Here is a 27385-nt window from a genome sequence, read left to right as displayed (position 1 = left end):
ACCAACAAAAACCTGGTCTAAAGTCAATGGCGCAGTATTTAGCCCTATTCGGACGGGACTAGTTTTCCAAACGACGTTTGAGTTACAATTCTTATCAACCTACGTCTGTGATTTCATGTATGGATTCGGACGGGACTAACATCTCCGTGTTTATTACCGAGGTAGGAGTGTCTGTTTTACATGTGGGCATTGCAGAAGATCACGTGTTCAGAATGCGTGGATTGCGTATGGTCATTTGAAATTAAGTACTTTTAAAATTAAGCACTTTGAAATATAAAGTAAAACGTCCTAACGTATTTAGTGTTTTGTAAACCTTTTATAAAAATTGTAGTATAAAAAAAAAACTAAACATAGATTTATCATCATGATTTTATAGAACTGGGTTCTTATAATAAACCCACTGGAATAAAAAGTTTTAACTTACACGTTAAATATAATTTACACGTTATGTAATTAAGTGCAGAAATGAAAGTAATCTTACCTGAAACTGATATTACAGTAGCCAGTCTTAACAGTTTACGTGATTTGGCTCTTCTTGTTGATTTCATTTTTTATTTAATTTTTTCTTCGCAGTGTAGGCTACCAAACACATTTACATCCATTATCGGTGCGCAAAAAGCAGAAACTTGAATACCGGCGCGATAGTGAGAGATTGTATGGCAGTTCACGTTGACCAAAACACATAAGAAAAAGCGTTTTGGAAAAAAAATGTCCGGTAATCACAGACATTCGCATTCGGACGGGATTAGATTTCTCTGAGGACCGCCGAGTTTGACGAAAAACAGTAGGTAATTTGCTCTGGAATTTTTACAGAGGTCGTGTGAGAAAAAGACAGACATGGCAGATTCGGACAGGATTAAAATCTCAAAGTACGTCTGTGAAACAGATATTTCTCTAACGTCCCCCTGTGAAACTAGTCCCGTCCGAATAGGGCTTTTGTTTATTTTTTGTTATTTTAAAGGGCGCATTAGTAATATGAGCCTAGGTGGGTGCACAATGCGCGTACACTCTGCTTATTACACACACAGGGCACAGCAGCACACAAACATGCAAAATATTACAAATAAAAGGATTACAATGTAAAAGATTATTATTGTGTACATAAAGATATGGTGGAATCCGGCTCGTCCCATAGATGGTCTGCTTGTTCGCTTTAACGTTGCGCACGAGCAGATCCGGTTTTCCTCTCTGGAGACGCATTCAGTTTTTCCGCTCGCAAATTCCGCCATGTAAGTAGCGAATCGCCATGGCCCGCGCACAGCTGGCTTTTAAAGGGAATGGGAGATGAGACTCTGATTGGTTTATTGCACGTTACGTCCAAAACACACCCATTACTCATTAAGAGAATAGGGACAACCCTTTTAGACCATGCCGACCATTTTTCCCGTCGTTAAACGAGCAAAAGTGAATTTCGACACGCCCTAAATGCACTTGTGCCGTGCACTTTAGACCATGCGCTTAGATCGTTAAAATAGGGCCCACTAACACAGGTGAAGGGAAGAAGATCAAGAGATAAGCAAATGCATATGTAAAATAACGCGATCATCAATATTAAACAGCATATAAATCAAAACTGCTTAATGTTATATGAAATGTCGACCCATGACGAGCTATGACTGAGCGAGCATTAGGGGTGTTGATGGACTCGATCTCCATGTTTTGATCATCGTTCTGAATGCGATCCAGACGTAGTCTGACAAAATCACAATTTTCTCAGCTTTTTTCTCAAAATTTTCTTAATGAAACTAACCCACATTCAAGTATAAAAAAGAATGCATTAAGCTGGAATAAAGTGGTGTTTTTTTTTGTTTGCTTGTTTGTTTAAAAGCAGAGGGTCTGTTCTGTCTTTTGATATATTGCATGTTCAGATAGTTATTAAATACAGATATAGCATAAAAGATTAGATATAACAGAACACATTTTTGTTTAAAATATAACAGATGAGATGCATAACTAAAAATAATACAGGCTTCGTGATCTGACACAATCTCAACGTAATCCACTCAAGAGTTTCATACCTTTCAATACATAAATAAAATTTCCTGGAATTCTCACACTTGGAAATCCAATCACTGAATGATTTACACCTTTCTCCTTTCTCAAATCTGCTGTGTGTCTGCATACAGTATCTCTCACTCATACTGACTGAATTTCAGCCACACACATACCTAAACAAAATCATCTAGGGACATTTTGCATAGACAATTTTTGCAAGTCAGTCAGTTAATCAGACAAACGAAACATACAAGGCCTTTGTTGTAAAAACTCATTAAAGGTATATTTTACCCAAAATGCAAATTCGGACATAATTTACTCACACTCTTGTCGTTCCAAACCCGCATGACTCAAAAGTAGATATTTTAAGATATGTTGCAGTGTTTTTTAATGGCAACCAAAACTATTTCATTACCAACATTCTTCAAAATATCTTCTTTTGTATTCCACAGACAAAATAAATTAATCGAGGTTTGGAGCGACATGAGTTTGAATAAATAATTTTTGGGTGAATCAGCAAGGAGAATCCATTCCTTTCATGGCCTCCTTCATCTCATTTATCTCTCTCTCGCAGTCCTCACACGTATCCGGTCTGCATCCCCCAACCAGTACCAGGGTTGGCACATCTTCCTCTTGCACCATTCTCATGCTCCCATTGGATGCCCACACAGAGTCCATCATCCCATTCGGGCACTGTAACAGGCCACTGACGGAGTAGAGCCCGCCCCCTGGGACCACCTCATCGTAGGATGGAGCGTGGGTTGTAGCGCGGGCCTCTTCTAATCGAAGTCTCTGGCGGTGACGCATCTCAATGACTGTTTTGGTGTAAGAATTAAGGGTCATAACCGCAGCACCCATGCAGCAGCTGAAAGAAACCCATGCCAACCTTGGAGTTGAGAAGTGAGAGAAAGGACCATGCAAAAAAAAGAGGGAGATTAACAAAGATCTAGACAGGATTTATCAGTGAACTATTTCTCAAAAATATCTCATTTTTGACATTCAAGTGGCATTTAACATCATGGACAAACCAGGGCACAACATGTCTTCTATATTTGGATATATATTAACATACTGTATGTATACCAGCCTTGACGTTCCATATTTGTAATATATGAAAACTTGAACGATATATATAATGCAAAGGGGAAGCGAAATAATCTAAATATAAAAATAAAAGTCAGAAAAATGCATCTGAATGTGATGGCTTTGAACACATTCAATTAATTTCACTGATGAAATACATAGAAGCAACCTATTAATTCCATGTATTCAATATTCCATGAACTGAGAAAAATTCCTAAACATTTGCATGTTTCTAAAGTTTATTCCTGACCTGGGCCTGCTTTGGCTATTTTTTTATTTTTATTTTATTGCTGCACATTGTAAACTATATTATCACACAGTGTATCCAACTTTATATCTGCCCACATACAGTGTAGTACACTCAAATAAAGCAATATTTACTACATAAATAGCAAATCTCGACTGCTTGATTGCTTGTATCCTTGCAAAACATAAACTATATTAGGCGATCACCCAGCTCTAATCTGCTAAAACTAAAAGGCATGAAAATACTTAAGATATGATAAATATTAACATCATGATTTTCTGTTAAGCTGCTTTGAAACAATATATATTGTGAAAAGCGCTATACAAATAAATTTGATTTGACTATACTTAAAGTTCAAACTACACTTTTAATCGGATTTTAATGAGATATTGTGTGAACATGCAAGTACTCACGCAAATGACCAACCGTAGTCCCAGGTCTGAGGTCTCCAGTCTTTGGGCCCAACAATCACAGTCAGCTGAAATACGGTGGTGTACATCATATGAGCCACCATCCCTAACAGTCCTGAAAAATAGAACTAGATGGAATTAGGACAATATAAGATGCCTGGTATCTAGACAATGTAATGCAAATGATCAAAATATAATTCTTTAACAATAATTACCAAAAACTGCAATACCCAAATGTACCACAAGAGAGAAGCAATCTCTTACCTGAGAGCACAGTGCACATGGCTGCAAAAGCGTTGATTTTGAGCGCATGCATTTCTTTATGAGCACACAACACTTCCACCCACATGAGTAGGAACCCTATCCCCAACAAACTGATGTACATGAACTCAGCAATCATTGACAACCACAGAACACCTGCAGCAGGCACAGAGGAACACATGCATGGTACACTTATATGAGCACATATAATGTACAAAGAGAGAGAGACTTATATATATATAATTTCATGAACACACACATGCACTGCACTCTCACCATGAGTCTCTCCAGGAGTAAGATCTAAGAACCGGCGACATCGTTCTCCTGTAATGTAGCAGAATGAACAAGTATACCAATGAAATCCAATGTCTGACACACAACAATACAATTATTTTAATGACATATAAAGCATTTTAAAATGGGTGTGCCATTTTGGTTTTTACAATTTCTTTGACACAAATTTGGCACTAATTTTTCAAACCTCAAGACATTAAACTGATCAAAATACACATTTTTCATTTCATTGCAATGATCTAACTGTCAATTAAGACAACTGCTCAAAATGATAAGTAACTGCTGCATAGCTTATATGAAAATTGATGAACATTCCACGTTATGATCAGAAGGTTTCTGGATAATGAAATCCACTTACATCAATTACTGTGGAACATGAACCAAGTGGTCTACATTATTTTGGATGTAATACTTCATCACCATTCTTTTTCAGACACTGTTTCTATGGTCCCATGTTCCACTTTTCCAGACCATGTTTTCAGATTTGACATTACTGTGCAGGCCCTTGTTGAGAATCCAAAAAAGCGGGTTGAAAAAATGTTTTGAACATTAGATAGCCCGTTACAAGTGATTGTTTTGTGTCTAGATTTTGAAAAATGCCATCAAGGTCCTGAAATTAGTATTAAAGTTTAAAGTATTAAATTACTTTTAAAAAAACTAATTTGTTAAAAAAAAAATTGTCATTTACCCTCATGTCGCTCAAAACCCCTTTCTTTCCTCCATAAAACACAAAATAAAACATTTGGCAGAATGTTCATCCAGCTCTTCCATAAACAACTCATGCACTATTGCAAGTCTTCTAAAGATTTGAAAAAGAAAAAAATGCATTGCTTCATCTCTGAAATCTTGTACACATTTGGATATATTCAAACATAGCGCAAATTCTGAATTCAGTTTCATTGTACGGGAAAGAGCAGTGTGAAAGTCCAGCCTAACATCTCCTTTTGTGGTCCATAAACAGAATGACATAATCAACATTGTGACTTGACGGTGAGTAGATAATTTTAGGGTTAGAAAATTTCCATTTTTTGGTGAACTATCCCTTTGATGTCTCTCGATGAGACTTTTTCTTACCATCAGCGTGTTTTTCACAAGACTCCCAAAATCCTGTGTGGAAATATCTGAAGGTGTACTTGTCTTCTCCCGTCTCCCAAATGTAGTGAACTGCGTTGGCCAATTGCCTTTGACGAATCCTGGCTAGTTCCTCCCTTCGCTTTGGTGGTAAAGTGCCCCGTGGATCTGGGGTGGGGCTTTCTGAAAAAAAAAAAGACAACCAGTTAGCCTGTTAGTTACCTAAATAAGTGGAGTGTACAAGCAAAGTAACTTTTCACTGCTCGTATCACTGTGTTCCAGAATCCAGACAGTCTGTCATATTGGAGATTATTCATTGACTCTTTCTACAGACTACATTATTACACCAGTAGGTGGCGACCATCTTTATAAACCGTGTTGGAGCTAACGCATTACAAATAAACTGAGTTACGTAATCAGATTACTTTTTAAAAGTAACTAGTAAAGTAATGCATTACTTTTAAATGCATTTTATCTTGGTTACTTTTTCAAATAAGTAACCAAGTTACTTTCCAAATCAGGACTAATGTGCACATAGTAAACATAGTTATTGTAGTTCTAGACTAAATGTGAGCATGTGTTTACTCATCGCACTTGCATAAAGACAGATTCAGTATTCCTCAAAATGAATAAAACAACAGTGAAATGCAAACTCAGAATATTACACAAACCTGCGATAAATAAATGTGTAAAAAACACATATTTTATGTATTTAATCTCACTTTATAAACCAGTTTCTTTGCTGCTGACCTTCCATGATACAACTGATTTAAGAAAAGCATCACATTTGTGTTTAATTTTGTTTTTATTGCTGAAATGAACTGTTTGTTTCAGCTGCGCCCTACTGAACAACCGCAAATTTGTATTTCCTTCATCCTGAGGCTTATTCATTTCACTTTTGGTGTGAAAGGGCCTTTACATTTGCCAAAAATAAAACTTTTTTTTTTTTTTCACTGTTTATGAATGAGTCATTGAATCATTCACTCAACCAATTCATTCAAAACACTGGCTCATTCATTCAGGAGCGAAAAACTACTGTTGTTTGGAGATACTTTCATTTAATTTGGGACTATTTATGTTGATGGGTCAAATATGCAGAACAATATTGTCTCTAAAAAGTAAGTTACTCAGTCATAACTTCTAGTAATATCACACACGCAATAGTTATGTTGGTCTGAATATCAGCACGATTGTGATTTATCACACCGGTAAAATCAAACCAGAAGATTAAGGTGCATGTGATATATCATACCTGTAGTGTAAGGCTCACTATTGTTCTGGCCGCAGTTCTTCATCTTGACAGGTGAAAGGCAGAGAGGTTTGACCACCTTGTGCGTTCCTTCACACCAGTAAGACGTGCAGAAAGCCAGCACAGATAAAGCAAGGGCAAGGGAGGTCAGGAAAAGAGAGAGCAGGGAGCGAGAACGCCTGGACATGTGGTCCAACATGCTACCCAGAGGTAAGGAAGGACAAACAGGGATGCCAGTGTCCACGCACAAAAAAATCTTTTGGGATGAGAATGAAATTGAGAAAATTATATAAAGTAGAAATGAGAAAGAGATCCCTGTGGCAGATGGTAGGATAAATTAAGATGTGGATTTATTAAAGGAGAGGGTCAGACAAGGAAAGAAAAAACCAGGGGTATACATTTAAACTTTGTTCTTGGCAGACGTTTATTAACCAAAGCAACAAATGAAAAAATCTTGAAGAGTTCTAAAAGACAGATTACATTAACTACACAGACACATCTTACTACTTTAGCACTGTTGTGTTATGGTTTGGCATTATGGATTTTGTTAGCTAACAGATTTATTATTTGTTTGATATTTTTATATGAAATAATTTATTATTATTTTCTATCACCAAATTCTGTAACGCAAATCACTTCATGTCATAATTTTGTTTTTTAAAGATATCTTAAAATATACAAATATTGTTTATATTAGTTGATCTGTTATGTTGCTTTGAAAACCAAAGGCAAATAAATGTACTAATTACTTCTTCCAGTATGAATCATATATTTCTTCTCATAGGTTTATACCCCTTGCAGATTATGTAAGATGTTAATAATTATAATTAAATAAGAGGGATCATAAAAAAATTGCATGCACTGTTTCACATTAGAGACAAAATAATCACTTCATTTACACAAATGAACCAGTTCAAAAGTTTACATACCCTTGAATCTTGGATGATCAACAGTTTTATGTTTTGATAGTTGTTCATGAGTTGTTGTCAGGCGCAGTTAAACTGCCCAATGTTCTAGTGTTATTTTATTGAGATACTATTATAGTTTTTTTTATATTATTATGTTTATATTTTTCATTTCATTTAAAGTTTTGTTTAATTTTAAGTCATTTTGTTGTGTTTTTGTCATTTTTATAAGTTTTTATACATTTTTATTTCATTTTTAGTTTATTTAGTTCTTTAAACTAAATGAAAATGAGAAATGTTGCTGCTAGATGAGATAAAATAAGTTTGTTTTAACTTTATTTTATTTTAGTTGTTTGTTTTATTTTAAGTAACAAACATGTCTGTTGGTTTTAGTTTTAGTTTCAGTCATAATAATAATCATGCACTGTTCTTCAGAAAAATCTAATTATTTTGTTATAGCATCTTCTGCTTTCCAGCAGAGACTGTATGATTTTGAGATCCATCTTTTCACACTGAGGACAATTGAGGAACTTACAACTATTACAAAAGAAGGTACAAACATTCACTGATGTTCAAGGCAGCACCATGATGTATTAGGAACCTATAGGGTGTACATTTTTCTTATTTAGTTTAAAGATCATTTCATTTAGTACTGCACTTCAGAGACTACATAAGACTACAAAAAGTTTACACCCCCTGCACCATCTTGAACATCAGTGAATATTTGCACCTTTTGTAATAGTTGTACAGTTCCTTAGTGTGAAAAGATGGATCTCAAAATCATACAGTAACTGTTGGAAAGGGCTCAAATATACGGAAGAATGTGCAGGACCTTAAGAACAGTTTGAAGTTTTACAGCCTGTTATGTTTATTCAGAACAGTACTAAAAAAATAAAAACCTTCAATTTTGCACATTTTGCAAGGGGTATGTAAATTTATGAGCAGAACTGTAATTTAAAGGTAAAACATGTTTATGAAATGCAGAATAAATGATACGAAACTATTACTGATATTCCCTAACGCATCATCCAGTCTAACACTGAATGGGATTAAAAATGAGAAAAGGAAAGAGAGGGAATTCAAAGGATTACGTTTGAAGTTACGTGATGAAATTATTAGTTAAGCTCTTGCATTAAGTCTAACTTTACTTGTAATCCTCTAATAATCTGTTTTAATCTGTTTGGGCTTTGTAGGTGTGCATGTTTTTTTTTTTTTATTATGCTTTTAAGGATTCCTATGCATTATTTTTATCCTTAAACTCACATTAAACTTGAGCTATACGAGTATGTAACATAAAAACTATAGTTTAATATATCTGAATAAACCAGACTACATTATAGATTACATCAACAAAACTCATTTTCAAAAGTCAGATCAACTAAAAAACAGTTAAGGCAACATTTGCACATTTTACAGAAAAACAGATCCTAAATGTAATTTTATTTTAATGTGTTTGTAAGCGATAGAAAAAGCATTATGTGTGCTAATCAAAAGAAATGATTGAATCATTAATTTATTGTTTAAGAGTAGTACCAGATGTATCCGCAGTATTGAGAATTAAATGTAGCTATATTTCACAAGAAAATCAACATTATTCTGCATTAAAAAAGCTGATTTTTACCTGTGCACATTAATCTTCTAACATCATGTCCATCGTAATAATTCCCCCCTGTTTCGATCCATTCATTTTCATCTTTTTCTTCCTTCTGTGCAGTTGTTAAACAACTCTTTGGTTCAGCATGCAGTTTCCCTCCTTACCCTTCTGCGATTATTTCTGCTTTTCCCCTTTTTTGGTACAATCCTGCCCAAATCTCCTCCTTTTCCTGCCTTTCCTTGGAAATTGGTGTCACACTCTACCAAGAGCATCCATAATCCCTCTTCAGTCCATCTGTTAGCGCCATCTCCATCTTTCTATCCTGTCTTCTTTTACATCACTCCATCCCACCCTTTTTAAACAACCCCCTGTCCCACCTGTTCTTCACACCCCTCTGTGTCTCCACCGGCCCTTACGTGACCGGTTGTGTCCTGGGGCATTACCCACCCCTCCTGTAAAAAGTAATCACTCTGTACTACTGAGAATTACATATTGTCCTTGTCCCTGTAAATCACTTCAACACGAGCTTAAATATAAAAAACATTCATCAGAATTTGTTGCTGAAGGTATTTGGTGTTCTTATGATTTCCACCTATTCCTCCCACCTCCACCGCGCTTTAAAAAAGTCCTAAGAGATGATGCATTGTTTTATAATATTATTTACACTTTATTATTTACAAAAAAAAAACAAGACATGAAAAATGTATACATTATAAAAACACTGATGATGCGTATGGGATGTTTTTGTTACTGTATGTGTACAGATGTATAAATGAAAGGCGGAAACGGGGAAAAAAGAGAGCTGCACGGTCATCCCCAGGCCTGGGACTTGCAGTAATGGAGAACTAGTTTCCCATCACTTCCAAAACACTGTAAAACAGAGTAGAAGAACAAGGTTTACCTATTGAATCAGAGAAACAGATTGTTCCTTCACAGAAATCCCCACCAAAATTGCATTAACCTATTATATATTCATTATACAGGTCATGTTAAAAACAGAAACTTGAAACGAGTCAGTTGCGTATAGAGGAGTGTTACGAGTTTCAAGTCTTCTGAATAATGCTGAATTTGTCAGCAAAACAATGTTAGATGTAATTACTGTAGTAATGACAGTCAATTATGCATAATTACATCCAACTAAACCAAACCATGCTTCTAATCCTAACCCTATAGTAAGTACCTGTTAATTGATATTACTCGATACTTCTTAAATGTATAATTACACTGTGACTAAGACACATTAAAATAAAGTGCAACCAAATGGACATCTGAAATGATTTCAGTCTACTTTCAATTCCCTTAAAAAGTCAGAGGAGGGCAGAGTAGCATTGCGCAACACACACACACACACACACACACACACACACACACACACACACACACACACACACACACGTGTAAATCAGCTCACTGATGAACCTGTACTTGAGGTGAACTCTGCTGAGGTGCTGGAAGAGCTGACTCTAGGAATTTGACAGGAACACGGCAGCACTGAACACACACACACACACACACACACACACACAAAAAAAACATACCTCAAAAAGCACACCCACTTCTTGGTCTGGTGATGGAGCAAATGACTGATTGACATAAATGAACTGGTGGAAGAGCAGAAAAATAAAGATAAAGCATTCAGTACACAAGAGCAATACGAAAAAAACTAGTTCATCTCATAATGCTTTTTTGATTTCATGAGTAAAATTACTTTGATTGGGTTGTATACATATACTTTTTATATGTATATGTATAAATGTATATATATATACATTTATACATATTATTAATATATATATATATATATATATATATATATATATATATATATATATATATATATATATATATATATATATATAAGGTTAATACAAATGTATTTATTAAACATATTATGAAAACAGACAACAGATATTTAACTTGTATTAACATGTATTGTCTAGGAATGTAGATCTAAAGCAGTGGTTCTCAACCGAGGGCCAGAGCCCAATAGCACAGTGAATGGCAGCTCTGGTCCTGGAGTACCGCAGCACTGCACAGTTTAGAAAAAGCCACTTGAAGGCAAGCCTGCAACTTTAGGCAAAAAAAAAAAAAAAAAGCGGTACGCAGAAAAGGAGACAAGAGGCCTTTTTTAAATGGATGTCAATGAGAGAGGCTTCACTACGCTGAATAAAACGCTTTTGTGAGGAAATAGCTTATTTAATGAATCGACAGTCTGCTAATCTTCAACGTGTTTTATGCCAAACAATACTTTTTTTGGTAACCGTATTTACTATAATAGAATGTTTATTTCACAAGAGAAGGCAGAGTAGGGAATGTCACAACAGATAGGACTCATATACGGCATTACCACCAGCAGATGTGTAGTGGTTTTTAATAATTGTGTTGTGTAATATTGAGTAATATTGTATATTGTCTAAAGAAAATAAACAAACATTTTTGTGGGTACAGTGTAATATCATAGTTATAAATTCCTTTTCAATTGATTATTAAATTGTCTAATTAAGGTTTATACATAGTTTCCATGACAGTGTTTAATATAAATGTTTTCATTACTACAAGATGCCAGTTTGCTAAATTTCAAATGATTATTAAACAGAAAGCACAAACTATGCAAAAGCGGCAGCCCTTCCGGTGCACTCAGTGTCCGAATTCACTGACTCGTTTTTGTTCACTCCCTCAAGTGAATTATAAGGAGTAATGTAGGGAATAGTGAATGACAGTATAGGTGGTGATTTAAAACAGCCCATCTCTGATTTAGACGTCTCCCTAATCAAACACGCCTGATTCAACTTATCAGCTCATTAGTAAAGACTCAAAGGGTGCGTCTCAATCAGCTCCCTAGCTCGTGAATCAGTATAGTGTACACAAATCCGGCCGCTGGTAAGGACCCTGGTTCCGGCAACATGACTACATACCCCGTCAAAGTACAACATTGTATAATGTTGCAATCTTGCAACATTTCAGCTGAATATTAATAATAAATGCTAACTAGATGTGTTCACTTCCTGTCTAGTGATGTGCGTTTATGCTAACATAAATGTTCTATCGCGTGTCATTATATTTATTGAGTTGGCTTGTGCGTTTTATGTTTTGTGCTTCAGAAATGTGATGAATTTTCCAGTAAGGGAGCATCAATGCTCCCTGGTTTTTGATTTTTGCCTGGTTATTGTGGGATTTTTAGGGGGCGAAGGTTTCAGTGCACTGAAAGGATTTTGCGATTGAGACAGCCCTTATAATGGCCGTCAAATATTGTGTTGGACAACAACGGGAAGCATACGAGTCAAAAAAGTTAAGCCCACTGCCCGAACATGCTTCATTTTCTATGTTCCGTGTCCGCACAGCTTTCAGAAGTACACTAACTCAACAGGATGAGCGCAGACGGCACGTTTGACACAATTGCTTTTCCAGACTCTACAGGATATCATAGGGCAGCACTGAGTCATGTAATTTACAGGATGTTCACTCAGAGGTATAGAAGAAGAAAAGTAGCTTGCATGCTAAAGTAAAAAAACAACAAAAAAAACAACGGAGAATGATATACTGCTTTGTTTACTGTTCTTGCAACAGCGTGTTGTTTTGTATCGCTCTGTACAACAACTGTACAATATATGCACAGTTGCATATTGCCACCTACTGGACTCTTCTGTCTCAACATTCACCTTGCACATGTGCTGTTGTACGTGGACCCTCCTGATGGCAAAAATTATGTCTCAATATGAATATCTTTAAGAAGCTTTCAAACTGTGAAAAATGAGTGGTTGTGTTCTTTTGTTGATGGCACAGTGGTCTGGCAGAGGAGGGAGAGTCCACTCTGCCTTACACTGCTTTTTAATGAAGCCAGTTGGTCATGGTGGGGTGAATAACATACCAATTGTTCACTAGGCTCCAGTTTAAGAAAGCGTGAGATGAACTGAGCGAGTGACTGAACGGTCCTCCCTTTCTCCACGGACCATTTTTTGGTCTTCATGATGGGCGTATCACCGACAGCCTTCAACAGCACATCAACTAAAAGAAAAAATGAGAGTAAAATAATTCACAACATACTCAGAAAATCTCTGTGGACCATACTTATTAAGAAGCTGAAACTTATCATAGATTGCTCTTTTAACAGTGTACTTAAGTGTGTTACGAAACACGAAATTGTACTCTTAAAATGAACAAACACACAGTCCAACTTTACATTAAGTGTCATTAACTACTAGTAACTTTAACATGTATTATTTCTGTTTATTGTGTACATGCATGTTTTACATTGAACTTATATATTTTTTTTAAAAAGAACATGCATGTAATTACAGCTGTAATTAATTTAATTACATCTATAATTAAACTGTTGACAGTTTCCTTATCTCTTAAACCCACTCTTAAACAAAACCAGACCATCACCCGTATCCCCCCTCAATAGCAGCTAAAGTGTTTTGCATTACAACATATAAAACAATGAGTACATTGTACCTAAAAAGTATTTTTATGCAAGACATACAAAGTAGCTAAAGACACCTAATATAAAGTGACACCTAATAAAATGAACTGCATTTTTTCACAAGGGCCAGCCAATTACTGTTTGATGTCAAACTACTTTGTTTCTAAAAATTTTAAAAAAGTAAAGTAGAAATGTATAAGTTATATTAAAATGTATAAGTATATTACTCTGTTAATCAATAATGGTGCTAAAGGATCTGCAATAAAACATTATATAATTACAATAATAAGGTACAATATGGCCAAAGTCTCCACAAAGGGATTCCCAACGTCACAATAAATTGTGATTATAGTCCTCTGTATTATCTTGTCACCTGTTGTTTAATGATTCAACAAGAATGTTTAGGGCATTCGATTAATTAATTCGATTATGCCTAATTTTCTTTAAAATCTTAAAAATACAACTCTTACAAACACTTTCATGGTAAAGAAGCACATGCCTGCTTGGCCAGCCATTGGCTGCCTACATACAAAAGAGAAGTTCATTGGCTGGCAGAGCTATCAATCTTTGCGAAAACACGGAAGTAGCTCGCGGATGACCTGCCGAAATAAACACTGCAGCAGCGTTTAGAAATTAATTAATAACAGTTTCTCAGGTCATGTATATAACTCATACTCTTTTTCTTCTCATCCGATAATCCAGTGTGTTCAGTGACAGTTTGTTGTATCGAAGGTTCATCTTTTTGATTTTCTGTAGGAGATTCTGCGTTGTCAGACATCCTCCGACGTACACGGCTGGAAGCAACACTATAAGACTGCGCATGCGTGCTGAGCTGAGCTGAATTTTCAAATTAAAAGTCTCTGAGGGCGTTCTGTTTTAAAATAGGCTACCATACAACGTACATTTTATCTAGTTTATATAATTAGCTTCCATTCAGTTTAGTAAATTAAATTCGTTTTAATTTAGTGCCAGCAGATTATAAGAAACCGCATGCTAATCCAACCATAAGATGGCAACATTTCCATAAGAATGGTTATAGATAGTTAAGAGTTAAGATAAGAACTCCTGGAAAGCTTTTTGTTAGTGTGTAGGTCTGACAAGTGACGAATATATATTTATGCGTGCTGGTATTAAAGAGATCTACTGTGCTGCATTCATTGCACTTCAAATGGATGGTAGTAGTAAGTAAATGTATGCAATCTTCTTGACTCCACAGACATTTTTATCCCTTAACATTTTTTTACTCACAGTACAACACAAGGCAAGTATTCCATTCAAAAGATAGAGAATTCACAGGGGAGCAAATATAAATACATGTATAAATAGGGCCTATTGTTCAGACTTATTTTGCCATTGTAAAGATAAAAATGGATTTGGTTTCATTCTTGAAAATGGATATTCTCTAATCCAGTGAACCACTCCTTCAGTAATGCTGGGTTTTATATGTGACCTCATACACTGACAACACTTCCAGCCATTCATCATTGTATTAGTAACCCTAGTGATAGTGTGTGACATAAGCTGTGCTAAGAAAGAGGAAGTGATGTGATGTGATTCATGGCTCAGCTGCAGCATCCTTGAATTCTCTTTCCAGGCAGGATATGTAGGCCACCAAAAGCAGAAAGAATGTCAGTTGTAGCCTTTAATCTACAATTCATTCAAATATCTTAGTTTCCTTAACCCTATAGCATCATATTTGATGCATGAAAGGAATCTAAACTGTCAACAAAATTAAAACTTTGCTGAAAGACCTGTTGTATACAACCTTCTGTCCTCTGATTGATACATTTATATAATTTAGCCTATAAAATGTATAATTTATAGGCTATATAAAAATTTATAAAGGCCTATTTTTTTATATTGTGTCTAAAGGTTGAATAAACTGTTCCATTCTCAAATAGGCCTATTTATATTATTTCATGTCACGCTTTTAACACAAAGAAATCAAAGAAATCAAACATTAGTACTTCTATTATAATATTGATGGTGAAAGTGATAGGCCCATACATGGAGATAAAAAAAAAAACAGAGCATTAGAACAGGTTCTGCTTCGACAAGCTCTGTGTGCAAAATGTTGACAGACGGGATTCCAAAATGTGTTTTCATTGTGATTCACCCATGGCAATAAACTCAAACACACAATGTACAAACAGTCCTACACAATGGTGTAACAATAACTCTTATATTTTAAATAGTCTCCTCTCCTCACAAAAAAAACTTTACTTTTAAAACTTACTTTTTTAAATGACCAATTGCCTTGTTCAACTTTTCATTTTTCACTTGTTCAACCCTAACAAGCCCCACTTTTACTACTGATTCTACACTTGAGTGAGGTTTAAAATTCAAAAAGAAAACTCATGTGAAATCATTCTGAAAGGAAAACAGTGCAGCGCTGCGTCAGTCAGTAAATAATACTACTTTCATTCACTATTACAGCTGTTGCCAGAGCTCTCCCGTGTAAAACATCACGTCACTTCCTTGCCCATCCCTAAAGGAAAAAAAAAAGAAATATCGGAGAGAAGAGCGACGCCAGAAAAGTCTGTAAAAGAAGGAAAGCGATATTTAAAGAATCATTTGGTTAAAAGTGGAGAAAATAGGTACAATCCCGTTGACAAGCACACGGTGATCAAAGTAAGTCTAATTCCCTCGTTTGGAAGGAAACTGATTCGGTAACTCCGTTGGGCGCGTAACTTTTGCAGTTACTCCCACTTTAAGAAACCTTCATTGCATTAAACTATAAATACTAACTTATTTGATACACACGTTGATTTTTGCTCTATTACAGCTTCATTGGACAGGGCGACGCTTTCCTGGGCAACAGGCAGGTCTTCTGCTTAAAATATAATAGCACTGGTAAGTTACTTGGCTGCAATAACTTTATTTCGTTTTCATCGAATGTGTATAAAATGTGTATAAAGGTGTTTTACTTCAGAAAGTACGTTAAACCTAAGATTTTTACTTTATACCCGTGGTTAATAGATCTGCTAAAGACGACTAGAACTGATACCCTTTCCAGCTGTTGCAGTTGTTTATGAAAAGGTTAGGACCAGTCTATGGTTAGGACAGGCATTTCGATAATTACTCTTTATATATATTATATATAAAGTTTTATATATATTTATATATATATTATATATATATATAAGTTTCTCGGATGATGCAAAAAATGGATTTTAACAACTAGGCAAAGAGTAACTTTTATTTAATTATTAAATAATTTTGGGAGTTAATTATAAACCATCCCTGGGCTTCAAATGTGTTCTAGCTATAGGCTCCAGAAACGAGTGACATTTCTGTCTGTCAATTAATGAATCGATTTAAGTTTTTAAAAGATGTAGGCTAACCGTGGGCACGTTTATAATGTTTCTCAGACTTTGCGTCTCAACCATAGACGGTAAAAAAAAAAAAAAAAGGTCTCAACCTCGCGAGAATGCTCGAGGCAAGAATGCATTTAAGCACGCTCTTCACATACAAGTCCGAGCTTGGATTTGGCGTCTGCCAACTCCTCTTTTTCACTACCTTTACGCAATCATAGCTCTTTTTTTGTGCAACATAATGATTTCACACCTGTTTATTGATACAACACGGAAATATACAATATACAAAAAAGAACATGAGTCTTATACTGTTATCTCACCTCACCCAAAACAGAGCAGTTGAGTCCCACTGGATTGAAACTTCAGCTTTTACAGAGAAAACAGTCTGAGGAAAGAAATGTTGGAAAGTCAATAACAAGCAACATTAAATTATAATTAACTATAATATAACAAATAAAGTGATATAATATATTCTATTTATGATTTAGGGAATTTAGAAATGTGGATATCATATCAAGCAACATTATATAATTATAATAGCTATAATACCAGCATAAGACAAAAAGTTGCTGCCTTAAATTTTTACAGTAAGTACAATCAACTTGGTTGTTTAAGTCATTTCAACTTAAATGACATTAAACTGACTTAAAAAATGAGTTGAATCTTGTATGAAAATATATTAACTTACTGTATTTTGATGAGTTAAAGCAATGTTGTCAACTTTTTGATCATATCATTTTTTACTGTGTTATTATATTATATTATAATACAGTTAATATAGTATAATGAGATTTAGGAATGTGAATAACTAGCAACTTTAAATAATAATTAACTATAATATAATATAATACACTGCCTGACAAAAAAGAAAAGAAAAAAAAGAGGATTTAAATATGCAAGTGTCTTCCTACATGGTTGTTTAAGAAATGAAAAGCTACACACTTCATCAATTAGGGTTTGAAGAACTGTTGCCAAACATATAACATGCTAGAAACATAATCACTGCAATAATGATCCAAACATTGACTCTTAAGCAGTTGCCTATATAAATCTAAACAGCTACTTTTTTTGGGACGGCCAGCGTATAATAATATATCATATAATGGAAACCATTTAGTTGTTTAAATGTTTTTATTACACCTTTTCCCTTCATCTTACTTTGCAATTTTGCTCCTCAGTTGCTACCATGCCACTCCACAAATCATCTCGAACCCCTCGTCTGGACCCCACCATGATCTCTGCTCCCCTGGGTGATTTCCGTCACACCATGCACATTGGTCGTGGTGGAGACGCTTTTGGTGACACCTCCTTCCTGTCCAGCCATGGCCCCTCTAGTCCTAATCCTGACTCTGTGCAACCAGTCGGGGAAGCCACTGTAGAGACCACAGACATTCAGATGAACCATAATGATGATTTTGAATATGCCAAAGAAGATATCGGTCCAAGTGAGCTCCGGCACGCCGAATCAGTTTCCTCCTTTGACCTCGACTTTGATTTAGGGCCTTCGATTTTAGGAGATGTACTGGGAGTGATGGATGGACTGACCATGGGTTTTCACAAAGACAGCGAAGAGGTGTTTAGTCCCAGCAAGAGCACAAGAGATGTGATGATGTCGCCAAGGGGTGCTGCCAATGAGTTGAATGAGAGGATGAGAATGGAAAGCGTGACCAAAGAGGTGAGCCAACAAGATGAGCAACTGAACGAGATGAATGGCGTGAAATCAAAAGGGCTGAGGCCTAAAGTGCGATTCAGCGACAAGCGTGATGAGATCATCGGTCGGCAGGAAGCAATTGAGGGGCTAGACGTGGAAGGTGAAGAAGAAATGAGCTTGAGACCAAATAAGGAGATACAGGAGATTAGTGGGAGAATAGTTTACGACAAAGACCCAAGACAAGCAGAGATGGTTAATCGGAAGGAGGACAACTCTCCAAGCATCTCTTCCTCAATGAGCTCAGAATATGAGGGAGTCTCACCGTTGGACCGGAGGAGAGAAAACCAACATCTTTCAGAAACAGATTCAGAGGAGGAGGGCGTCAATGGAGAACAAGGATACACTTTTGAGGACGAGTTCGATGATGAGATTGGCCTATAAGAGGACATTGCGAGCGATTCAAAGACCAGAAATAAGTCATTAGCAGAATTGATGGATCATGTGAACAGAATCAGTCTTTAAAAAAATCCAAACACGGAGAGTTAATGAAAATTTCCTTCTTGAGGTAATAACTGGACTATTTGGAACTCTCTTTTCCACACTTTTGAAGTTTACGATGGTGTTTGCTCATTTTTAAGTCTATTTTATGAAAGAAAGACACAAATTTTGAGAGTCTCCCATGGTCAGTGTCGTCTTAAAGAATAACCCAAGAAAAATTGTCTGCATATATTCCCAAGGTATATAAAACTGTTTAATATTTCACTTAATAGTTCCGTTATAGGGCACTTTACCTTCTTCAGTTAACTGGATACAGCTTTAATCTCAGTGGAGAGTGAACACCTGCAGTACAGACTCTTTTTTTTAAAGCCAAACACCACATTAATTATTGTTTATATTATGGTTATATACAGTGCCTTACAGAAGGCACTGAAGATGTTTTCCATCTTTTTCTTGCTTAGTTTCACTGAAAAGCCAGCGAAGAAGCTTTTCTTTTTGTGGGAAGTTGCAAGGTTGCTGAATGCATTCACAAATGCTGGAATTTTCTCCTGGGAGTTTTCATTATTACATATGCATGCATACATACATACATATCCTAAAATGCAATAAGGAATCAGATTGCTTTTTGTTTTTGGAGATGTAGCCTTTTAGAAAGTGTAAAAATGAAATGCACACAATATAGTTACACACTACAAAATAGTCTTAAAGCTAAACAAGTGCAAAATGCATAGTTTTTAAACTGTGAATGGAAAACAAAACTGATCATGTAGGTTTTGACCAGATTCATAAAGGGAAGCATGAAAAGCTTTAATAGGTTGGGTTTATTTTTTAAAGCAATTGCTTTTATCTTGCTTTCACATTTGTATGATTTGAATACTATAACGGACAATCAGTAATTATTTTACACTCAAAACCACTCTGCCAATTGAAATAATGTAGATAGACCAAAATGTGTAATTAAAGTTTTATAAAACTGCAAACTAGCATTTTGTATTCTTTGAATGTGCTGATGGAAGGTAAATGCATTTCTGTAATGCTATTTTTAATGATATAGAATTTTTATTTTAAAATCAGGTAAATAAATGAATTCTTTACTATCTTTATCTCCCTCCCATTTTATTTTGATAGTATCAGTGAGCGATAATTTTTCCTGATGTTTTTATTTATGTATGTGTAGGTGGATGAATGGATGGATTTTTAGTTACACACAAAACTTTTCAGAATAATTCTAAATGACGTGTTATGTTATTTTTTCTACAAACGTCACATTCATGACCATCATCAACCAAGGATCAAAGTAAAAAGCGAACAATTGCTGGAAGTGGAGTACTTGCAATTTTTATTTATTTATTTTTAACCGTAAACAAGCTATTTCTTCATACTTGCACTGGAGGGCATCCTTTATATTAAAACCATTTCCTCTTTCCATCAAGAATCACTGAATTCATTAGATTTTAGCCTTGAGGGAAAATTCAGAGCACTCATTGGCTGCATAAAAACCTAAATTGTATTTAAAACTTGCATAACGTGATTTTATCTAGTTAGGCTTATCAAATTTCCTTCAGTACTCTTTACAATTGTTTTGTGCAAAACATATAAAAGGAATTGAGGAGTTATCAAATTTTTTTCATGAAGAAATAAAGACTAACAATACATTTTTCTCTTTATTATAATATGTGAAAAGGCTACTATGGTTTTTGAAAATAAACCTTAATAAAAACCTGCAGTCTGCCTTCAGACCGAAACCTCTTCCTGTTATGTCCATTAATTTGCCTGAGGAAACAATTCTAAACTTTTTTTTTTTTTTTACTGAACAGATACCCAAGGAAATGTGACTCTTTGGAAAATATGCTGGTTGTAAAATAAATGAAGTTAACAGACAACCAATAGACTTGATTCAGAACGGAGTTTTACCGAATTAGTAATTTGTCACATACAATTACATCATTTCTGTCTCAAGAAGTTGAAAAATTGGTTCCACAAGTACAAGAAAAGGGTGGGAAAATGATGGAAATGCATACAAGTCATGCATACCGAGATGTTCCATTCATCCATCTATGTATATGTACATTAAAAATTATACACATGCACACTGTTTCTGCCTGAAACAAATCTGTCCAATCTGTCTGTTTCACTCTCTCTCTCACACACACACACACACACACACACAAACACACTTAAACCGAAATAGTTCTGAAGATGTTGAATCCTGACAGCGCTGTGGAAATGAGAACTCCAGGAATCTGTGGGTGCCAGTGGACCTCCTTCACTTCTTTCTGGCCCTGGTGAAGGAACAGTAGCTGTGGTGGTAGCTGTTTTAAGCCCTCTGCCTGTCCTCCCACGTCACATGATTCCACTGACAGATCCCATTGGCTGATGACGTCATCAGCTCCAGAGGCGGCAAACACACTAGAGTCAACAGGGCTCCACTGGACCGATGTCACGGGTGCACTGTGCTGCTTAAAACTGGCCACTGGATGACCAGACTGAAAAAAAATAAAAATAAATTATATTAATAAAAAACATCTATACACTACCAGTCAAAACTCTATGGTCAGTAAGATAAAACAATTTTTTCATTTACCAAGAACCAATTAAATAGATCAAAAGTTACATATTTTTCTAATGTTTTATATTTATATTTTAGATTTATATTTTAAATAAATACCGTTCTTTTGTACTTTTACAGGGTATATGCAGGAATCTTGAAGTTAATTTTAATACCTTTTCAAGACTTTTTCAAGACCTTCTCAATATTTTTTAATACCTCACCGCCACTTCAAGCTGTAACCATTTACATCAGTGATACTTTTAACTTAACAGTTTTAGTTTGTGATAGACTATACGCACTACGTAATACGCACTGGGACCGCCAGAGCGTACATGTGCTTTTGAACTTCCGCCCGCTCTGGTGCTCTCAGAGGCAATTTACGTACCTGTTCGTTTTTTTTAAAAAATGACTAAATTCACACACTTTTACGATGTTTTTGGGATTCAAACTGTTGGACAGCTAATTCAGAAAAAATACTTTCAAAATTTAAGACTTTATAAAGCCGTGATAAGACTTTTTAATACTTTTTAAGGGTCTTAATTTTCCCAAAATTGATTTATCACCTTTTAATACTTTTCAAGACCCCGCGGATACCCTGTTTTATATTAAACCAGGAAGAAACATTTATCCTTTAAAAGAACGTATCATGTTTCCCACTAAAACATTAAGCAACACACCGTTTTAATAATAACTACACATTTTTCTTGTGCACTAAATCAGCATATTAGAATGATTTCTGAAGGATCATGAGACTGCTAAAAAAAATATAAAATACAAAAAAAATACAGCTATAATAAATCACAATAAATTATATTTCTAAATATATAAAACACAAATTGAATTGAAATAATATTTTACAATATTACAAATATTAATCCTAGAGACCATGAACAATTAAAAGCTATATATTTGAAAATATCCGAACTTTACAGCATTTTTCAGAGTGCTGTAGTTTGCAGGTAGGTTGTTCCAAACATCCTGGAACAATATACCAGGCAAACAGTTCCCACAGTTCTGCTATGGGTTTATATGGCCTCAATTGCGTTAGTCTCTTCACGTGATCCCAGACTGACCTGTTTCACTTTGATATTTTCCTTTAGTTGGATAATAAAACCTTATATGTGTTTCCTCTTGCTCATGCTCACCTGGAACTGCCTTAAATCCCAGACTTTCAGGAGGCCATCATCTCCTCCAGACAAAATGAATGGTTCAGTCCGGTTCCAGCTGATAACATTGACATCTGAAGAATGAGCCTCATTGGCTGAAAGCATAGAATTAGGTGGTGCCCTTAAGTCCCAAATGCGAATGGACTGATCCACTGAGCACGATGCAAAAACCTGGGGGTGGGAGAGAAACACTCATTTAGACATTACATCCATCAATCAATATCCATTCATATCATCTTACTCTGTAGATTGACACACCGTGGCTTCAGTAGGTGACCACTGTAGGTCCTCAACAGACTTGCTGTGTGAGCTGAAAGGCCGTTGGTCAATCTTCCAAGTCCCACCCTCCTGTGGCTCCCAGACATGAATGTTCTTCTTGCAGTCGCCGCTTACCAGGCGTCCTAAGGTAGGTAAACATTAAATTATTTGAATCTTAGTAGTTCCTTTAGTCGCTAGACATCTATTTATATGGAGATAAGACCCTGTTCTGTCTGTCATATACACTGCGTTCCAAAGTATTATGCAAGTGACATATCAGTGGGATTTCAGTACAATAAACATTTAGTTATACAAAGAAAGTGTTAGTTTTATTACTCTCTAGATAACTGGTATCAATCTCAGACAGGTTTGTTAAGTAGTTTGCCAGGTCTACTTAGGTAAATGGAAAACCTTCTTAAAGAGGTTGTTTCACATTATTAAGCAAGTTACAGTTCTCATGCAATATGGGGAGGAAGAAAGATCTTTCTGAAGATGAAAAGCATGGAAGATGTTGAAAAAGGTCTTGAAAAATGCATGTAAACTCATATTTTGTGGAAACTAAGCGGATATTGTCGAACGATTATTGTCGTGATTTTAAGCATAGAAGAGCTTGGTCAGAAAAAGGCTCAGTTTCTGTCAAACAAATGAATTGCATTAAAGGGGCAGACCATCAATTGTAGTACTAGTATGGAATTCTTCAGTGAATAAAACTATTTACAAATAAGTCTTCATTTATTTCTAACTTTATGCACAACTGCCAGCAGTGGCTTTTTACAGCTGGCCTTAATACAATTCATTCTCACAAATCTTTTGATAGTTCGATAATCTCCATTCAGTTAGTTGTTTTCATGCCTTTTGTGAGACATTGCACCATTTCATGCTTTTTCATATTCAGAAACATATTTCTTCCTCCTCCCCATATTGCATGCACTGAGACTTGCTTAATAATGTGGAACAACCAGAACAAGACCTGGCAAACTACTTAAAAAACCTGTCCGAGATTGATACCAGTTATCTAAATAGATATGAGAAACAAAAACAAGCACTTTCTTTGAAAAACTAAAATCTGAATGTTTATTGTACTGATATGTCCCTTGCATAATAACTTGGAACAGTGTATAAAGTCACAATCCATAGTTGTGTCAACTGCGCAGACAGATCAGTGTATAACATCAAAGTACCGTGAGAGAGGGATTAAAAAGCATATGGAGCCGTCAGCTCTCTTATCGATCTCATGGTACTTTGATGTCACACACCAGTTGGTCAGCGCTGCGCCACTTCAAGTCGAACACACCTCATATTACCCACCTGGTACCTTGGGTGACCAATCAATGGCAAATCCTTCTGACATGTGACCAGTAAAACTGAAAAGGGGCGTGGCTTCCTTCTGTTGCTTGATAAAGGCCGACATCACTGATGAACTATGTACTGCCTCAAGCTGAGGTCGGAGGTCAAAAATCTCCACCTGGCCTTTCTCTGACCAGACAGCAGCCAGTGCCTGTTCCCCTCGCTGGGTGACCTATTCAAGTATTAAGATAATAAGAACTTTAGATGGGTTAGGCTGGATTAATTTTCTGATATCTACTAATTTTTTCACAGCACATTTTTTATAAGTAAACATTTGTATGAACATAAAAAGATTGAACAACTGAGACAAACTGAACAAATTTCACAGACTTTGGACAAACAGAAATGAAATGTAGGCCTGGTTTCACAGACAGGGCTTAGATTAAGATAGGATTAGTTAATTTAAGACATTTATAAAGCTTTTATACACATGTCTTATAAAAAGAAAAAAAAAACATTACTGGTGGTGTGCATCTATTTATTTATAGTTGCTTTCAGTTAAAACAGCTCAAACACGCATATTAGTCTGGGACTAGGCTGGGCAAATTAGTCCCTGAACAAAAGGAAGGGTCAATATCAAAAATAGCAGTCCTCATTGCAGTTTATTGCACTGTTCACCTCTGCAGTCCTCATGCATCCTGCAGCAGGATTCAGGTTTTACAGAGTCCGTACTAGAAATGTCTCTTTAATGTCCCAAGTTATTGTAACTGAGACTTTAATTGTCTACCACCTGTAAACTGTTAGTGTCTTGAGGACCGATCCACAGGTGCATATGCAATAATTGTTCATGGGTCATTGAACAAGCATGAAAAACATGGTCTAAACCCTGATCTAAAGATCTGTAAATCTTGTTTGGATTTTACATATATATCTTTAAAACAAAGCATACTGAAAAAGGGACGTTTCTTTTTTGTGGAGTTTATAAATAAGTAGATTAAATATGAAAGCAACTTGACTTACTCTGACTCTGTTGATCCCACCGTAATGTGGCATCATGGCCAGTTCCAGCTGTGGTTTCTTATCCTCGTCTTCCTCATCTTCATCACTTTCTCCATCACTGCTTTCATTTTCATCTTTTTCTTTGTCAGTTTCATGAAGATTGTGCATGCGCATGACAATAAGCCTGGATTGAGATTGAGAACATTTCATTATCTTTAGGTCTTTGTAAGAAGCCAAACATAATAAAGGTATTAGATGTTTGCTGAAGTTAATGAAAAGTAACAAGCTCTGGCAGTATTGTTGCCAGTTTACCTGTTGCTTAACGCAGTGTCCGCCTGTGTTCCAGCACAAAGCACCATCGAGAGAGGAAACTGCTCCCTCCCCTCTCCTTCACCATCACGCACCACATCAAAACTCAGACATGGGGCACCTGCAGGGGAAAGAGAAGTTCACCTATTATATATGTATTTAAGAAGAGAGCAAGTATGGGTTTAGAACAGATATAGCTGGTTATTAACGTAAAAGTTCTTCTATTTTAATTCACGTTAATAAGGCTTCAAAATATTCTCACAAAACCTGTCAACAACTCATTTTCACTAAAATTAGTATTTCACCCATTTTAAGAATAGAAAAAAAAGAATACAGACTTATTATTTAAAGAATAATCGGTTTGATAAAGAATGCCTTAATTTTCAAGTACATTTCCCCAAATCCCATTCTTACTATCATGTCTCAAAAATAAAAAAGGACCAAAAAAAGTGTTATTGTTTTATTGTGCAAAATTTGTATTGTAATATGTATTACAACATGTCAGAATGCATTAGTGTAATGACAGTTTGTAAATTATGTCATAAAATAAAATGTATTTGTAAATTGTCATAAAAATAATGCCTCAACTCAAAATAATAATAGTAATAACAAAAAACATAACAATTATTATTATTATTTTGAGAAAACAAAGCCTACATTGCCATTAGGATATTGTGACAATATTTTCAGGACAATTGCACATAATTACCTGACATTTCAATTTTCAATGTGAAATACACTTTAGGATCACAAACCCAGACATCTCTTAGCACAGATGCAAACAAAAAACTGTGGCAGTTTCAGGGTACTGTAGAATTACAAACAGACTGTAATACAAACACCATGGTCATTCTCTTGACAGAACTTCAAACTGTATCACGACACTAATACTACATGTCCAAAAAACATGTTATTGCCATAATACTTTATTTTGTTGGTAGATGTATGCAATATGTTGCATAGAGCAAACTACATCTATGAATAAATGGCTCATGCTTGTCTATGTTTAGTGGTCGGACATGTTCAGCAAACTGACCGGTCTGGCACTCGTGATACATGCGGTAAGCGGAGCGGTCCATCTCGAGCTCTTCTCCCGGCTGGAGCGCCTCCAGACCGGGGACATAAACTTTTTCCTCTACGTCCCCGTTCTGTCCACCTCCCTCCACATCATCCTCGTCGCTTCCACTCGCCTCCATGTCCTCAAACTCATCATCCTCCTGAGGCAACGTGTCTTCATCGGCCGCGGACATTTTGAGAGAACGGACTGTTTCCGCTTCACGTCACGTGGTTTAAAGCGCACGCCGAGCCCTGTACAGAGTTGGAAAGCACCCAATTCCCCGGGCTAGCGGGAATTGTTGTCCCAGACAGAGTGTTTTCCAGAAATCCTCCTTATTCTTATATCTCTAACATTTAAGTCATCTTCTAAAAATCTGGACACTGAAATATAATCTATGCTAATCCGTTCCATTCCAGTATTGGTAAAATGACCTAACAATGACAAATTCTAGTAAAGCATTTAATGTCAGTTTCAGCATTTACTAATCTAAATCAAAAGTCGTATATGTTAATATTATTTAGGATAATGGTCTAACATGAACTAACAAAGAACAGTTACAAACTAATGTTAAGAATAATAAATTCTGTAATAAACTGTTAATGTTAGTTAGGCTACTGATAATGTTAACTAAAGGGACCTTATTTTAAAGTCTTGGTCTAAGTCTTCTAATCTGGCCATCATAATCTTAAAATGGCCAGCATTCTCTTTCATAAAGTCCAACTGAAAAGTGCCCAAAATCCATCTAAATCCATCTAAGTAG

The 27385-nt window shown here is 35.7% G+C and overlaps 4 protein-coding genes across 6 annotated transcripts; 1 reads left to right on the top strand and 3 right to left on the bottom strand.

Moving 5' to 3' along the window:
* Window positions 1-1782: 1782 nt before the first annotated feature.
* On the bottom strand, window positions 1783-9436 carry LOC308704592 (germ cell-specific gene 1-like protein). 2 transcript variants are annotated; one of them, XM_081389020.1, is made up of 7 exons: window positions 9137-9436; window positions 6614-6866; window positions 5365-5544; window positions 4273-4320; window positions 4000-4152; window positions 3739-3850; window positions 1783-2881 (listed from the first exon to the last, which is right to left on the bottom strand). In XM_081389020.1, the coding sequence occupies exons 2-7, from the start codon at window positions 6807-6809 to the stop codon at window positions 2509-2511; spliced, it is 1062 nt and encodes a 353-aa protein (XP_081245146.1). In that variant the 5' UTR covers window positions 6810-6866; window positions 9137-9436; the 3' UTR covers window positions 1783-2508. The 2 variants fall into 2 exon arrangements, with proteins under 2 accessions (XP_081245146.1, XP_081245147.1); XM_081389021.1 differs by lacking the exons at window positions 4000-4152; window positions 9137-9436 and having other exon boundaries at window positions 1830-2881; window positions 6614-6890.
* Window positions 8734-14352, bottom strand: atg12 (ATG12 autophagy related 12 homolog). The gene is made up of 4 exons (XM_081389022.1): window positions 14208-14352; window positions 12978-13114; window positions 10648-10710; window positions 8734-9979 (listed from the first exon to the last, which is right to left on the bottom strand). Exons 1-4 carry the CDS (start codon window positions 14308-14310, stop codon window positions 9920-9922), a joined length of 363 nt encoding a protein of 120 aa, XP_081245148.1. The 5' UTR covers window positions 14311-14352; the 3' UTR covers window positions 8734-9919.
* Window positions 14353-15968: 1616 nt separating this feature from the next.
* Window positions 15969-20097, top strand: cdc42ep5 (CDC42 effector protein (Rho GTPase binding) 5). Of its 2 annotated transcripts, XM_081388609.1 has the most exons (4): window positions 16013-16163; window positions 16318-16385; window positions 16512-16588; window positions 18028-20097. In XM_081388609.1, the coding sequence occupies exons 3-4, from the start codon at window positions 16564-16566 to the stop codon at window positions 18939-18941; spliced, it is 939 nt and encodes a 312-aa protein (XP_081244735.1). In that variant the 5' UTR covers window positions 16013-16163; window positions 16318-16385; window positions 16512-16563; the 3' UTR covers window positions 18942-20097. The 2 variants fall into 2 exon arrangements, with proteins under 2 accessions (XP_081244736.1, XP_081244735.1); XM_081388610.1 differs by lacking the exon at window positions 16512-16588 and having other exon boundaries at window positions 15969-16163.
* Window positions 20098-20315: 218 nt separating this feature from the next.
* grwd1 (glutamate-rich WD repeat containing 1) lies at window positions 20316-26932 on the bottom strand. The gene is made up of 7 exons (XM_081388299.1): window positions 26605-26932; window positions 25572-25689; window positions 25281-25443; window positions 24282-24492; window positions 22974-23116; window positions 22695-22886; window positions 20316-21484 (listed from the first exon to the last, which is right to left on the bottom strand). The coding sequence occupies exons 1-7, from the start codon at window positions 26816-26818 to the stop codon at window positions 21176-21178; spliced, it is 1350 nt and encodes a 449-aa protein (XP_081244425.1). The 5' UTR covers window positions 26819-26932; the 3' UTR covers window positions 20316-21175.
* Between the last annotated feature and the right edge of the window lie 453 nt (window positions 26933-27385).

The sequence above is a fragment of the Scardinius erythrophthalmus genome (genome assembly GCF_964197995.2).
Source record: "Scardinius erythrophthalmus genome assembly, chromosome: 16".
NCBI lineage: Eukaryota > Metazoa > Chordata > Actinopteri > Cypriniformes > Leuciscidae > Scardinius > Scardinius erythrophthalmus.
This window is presented reverse-complemented; position numbering and strand designations above follow the sequence as displayed.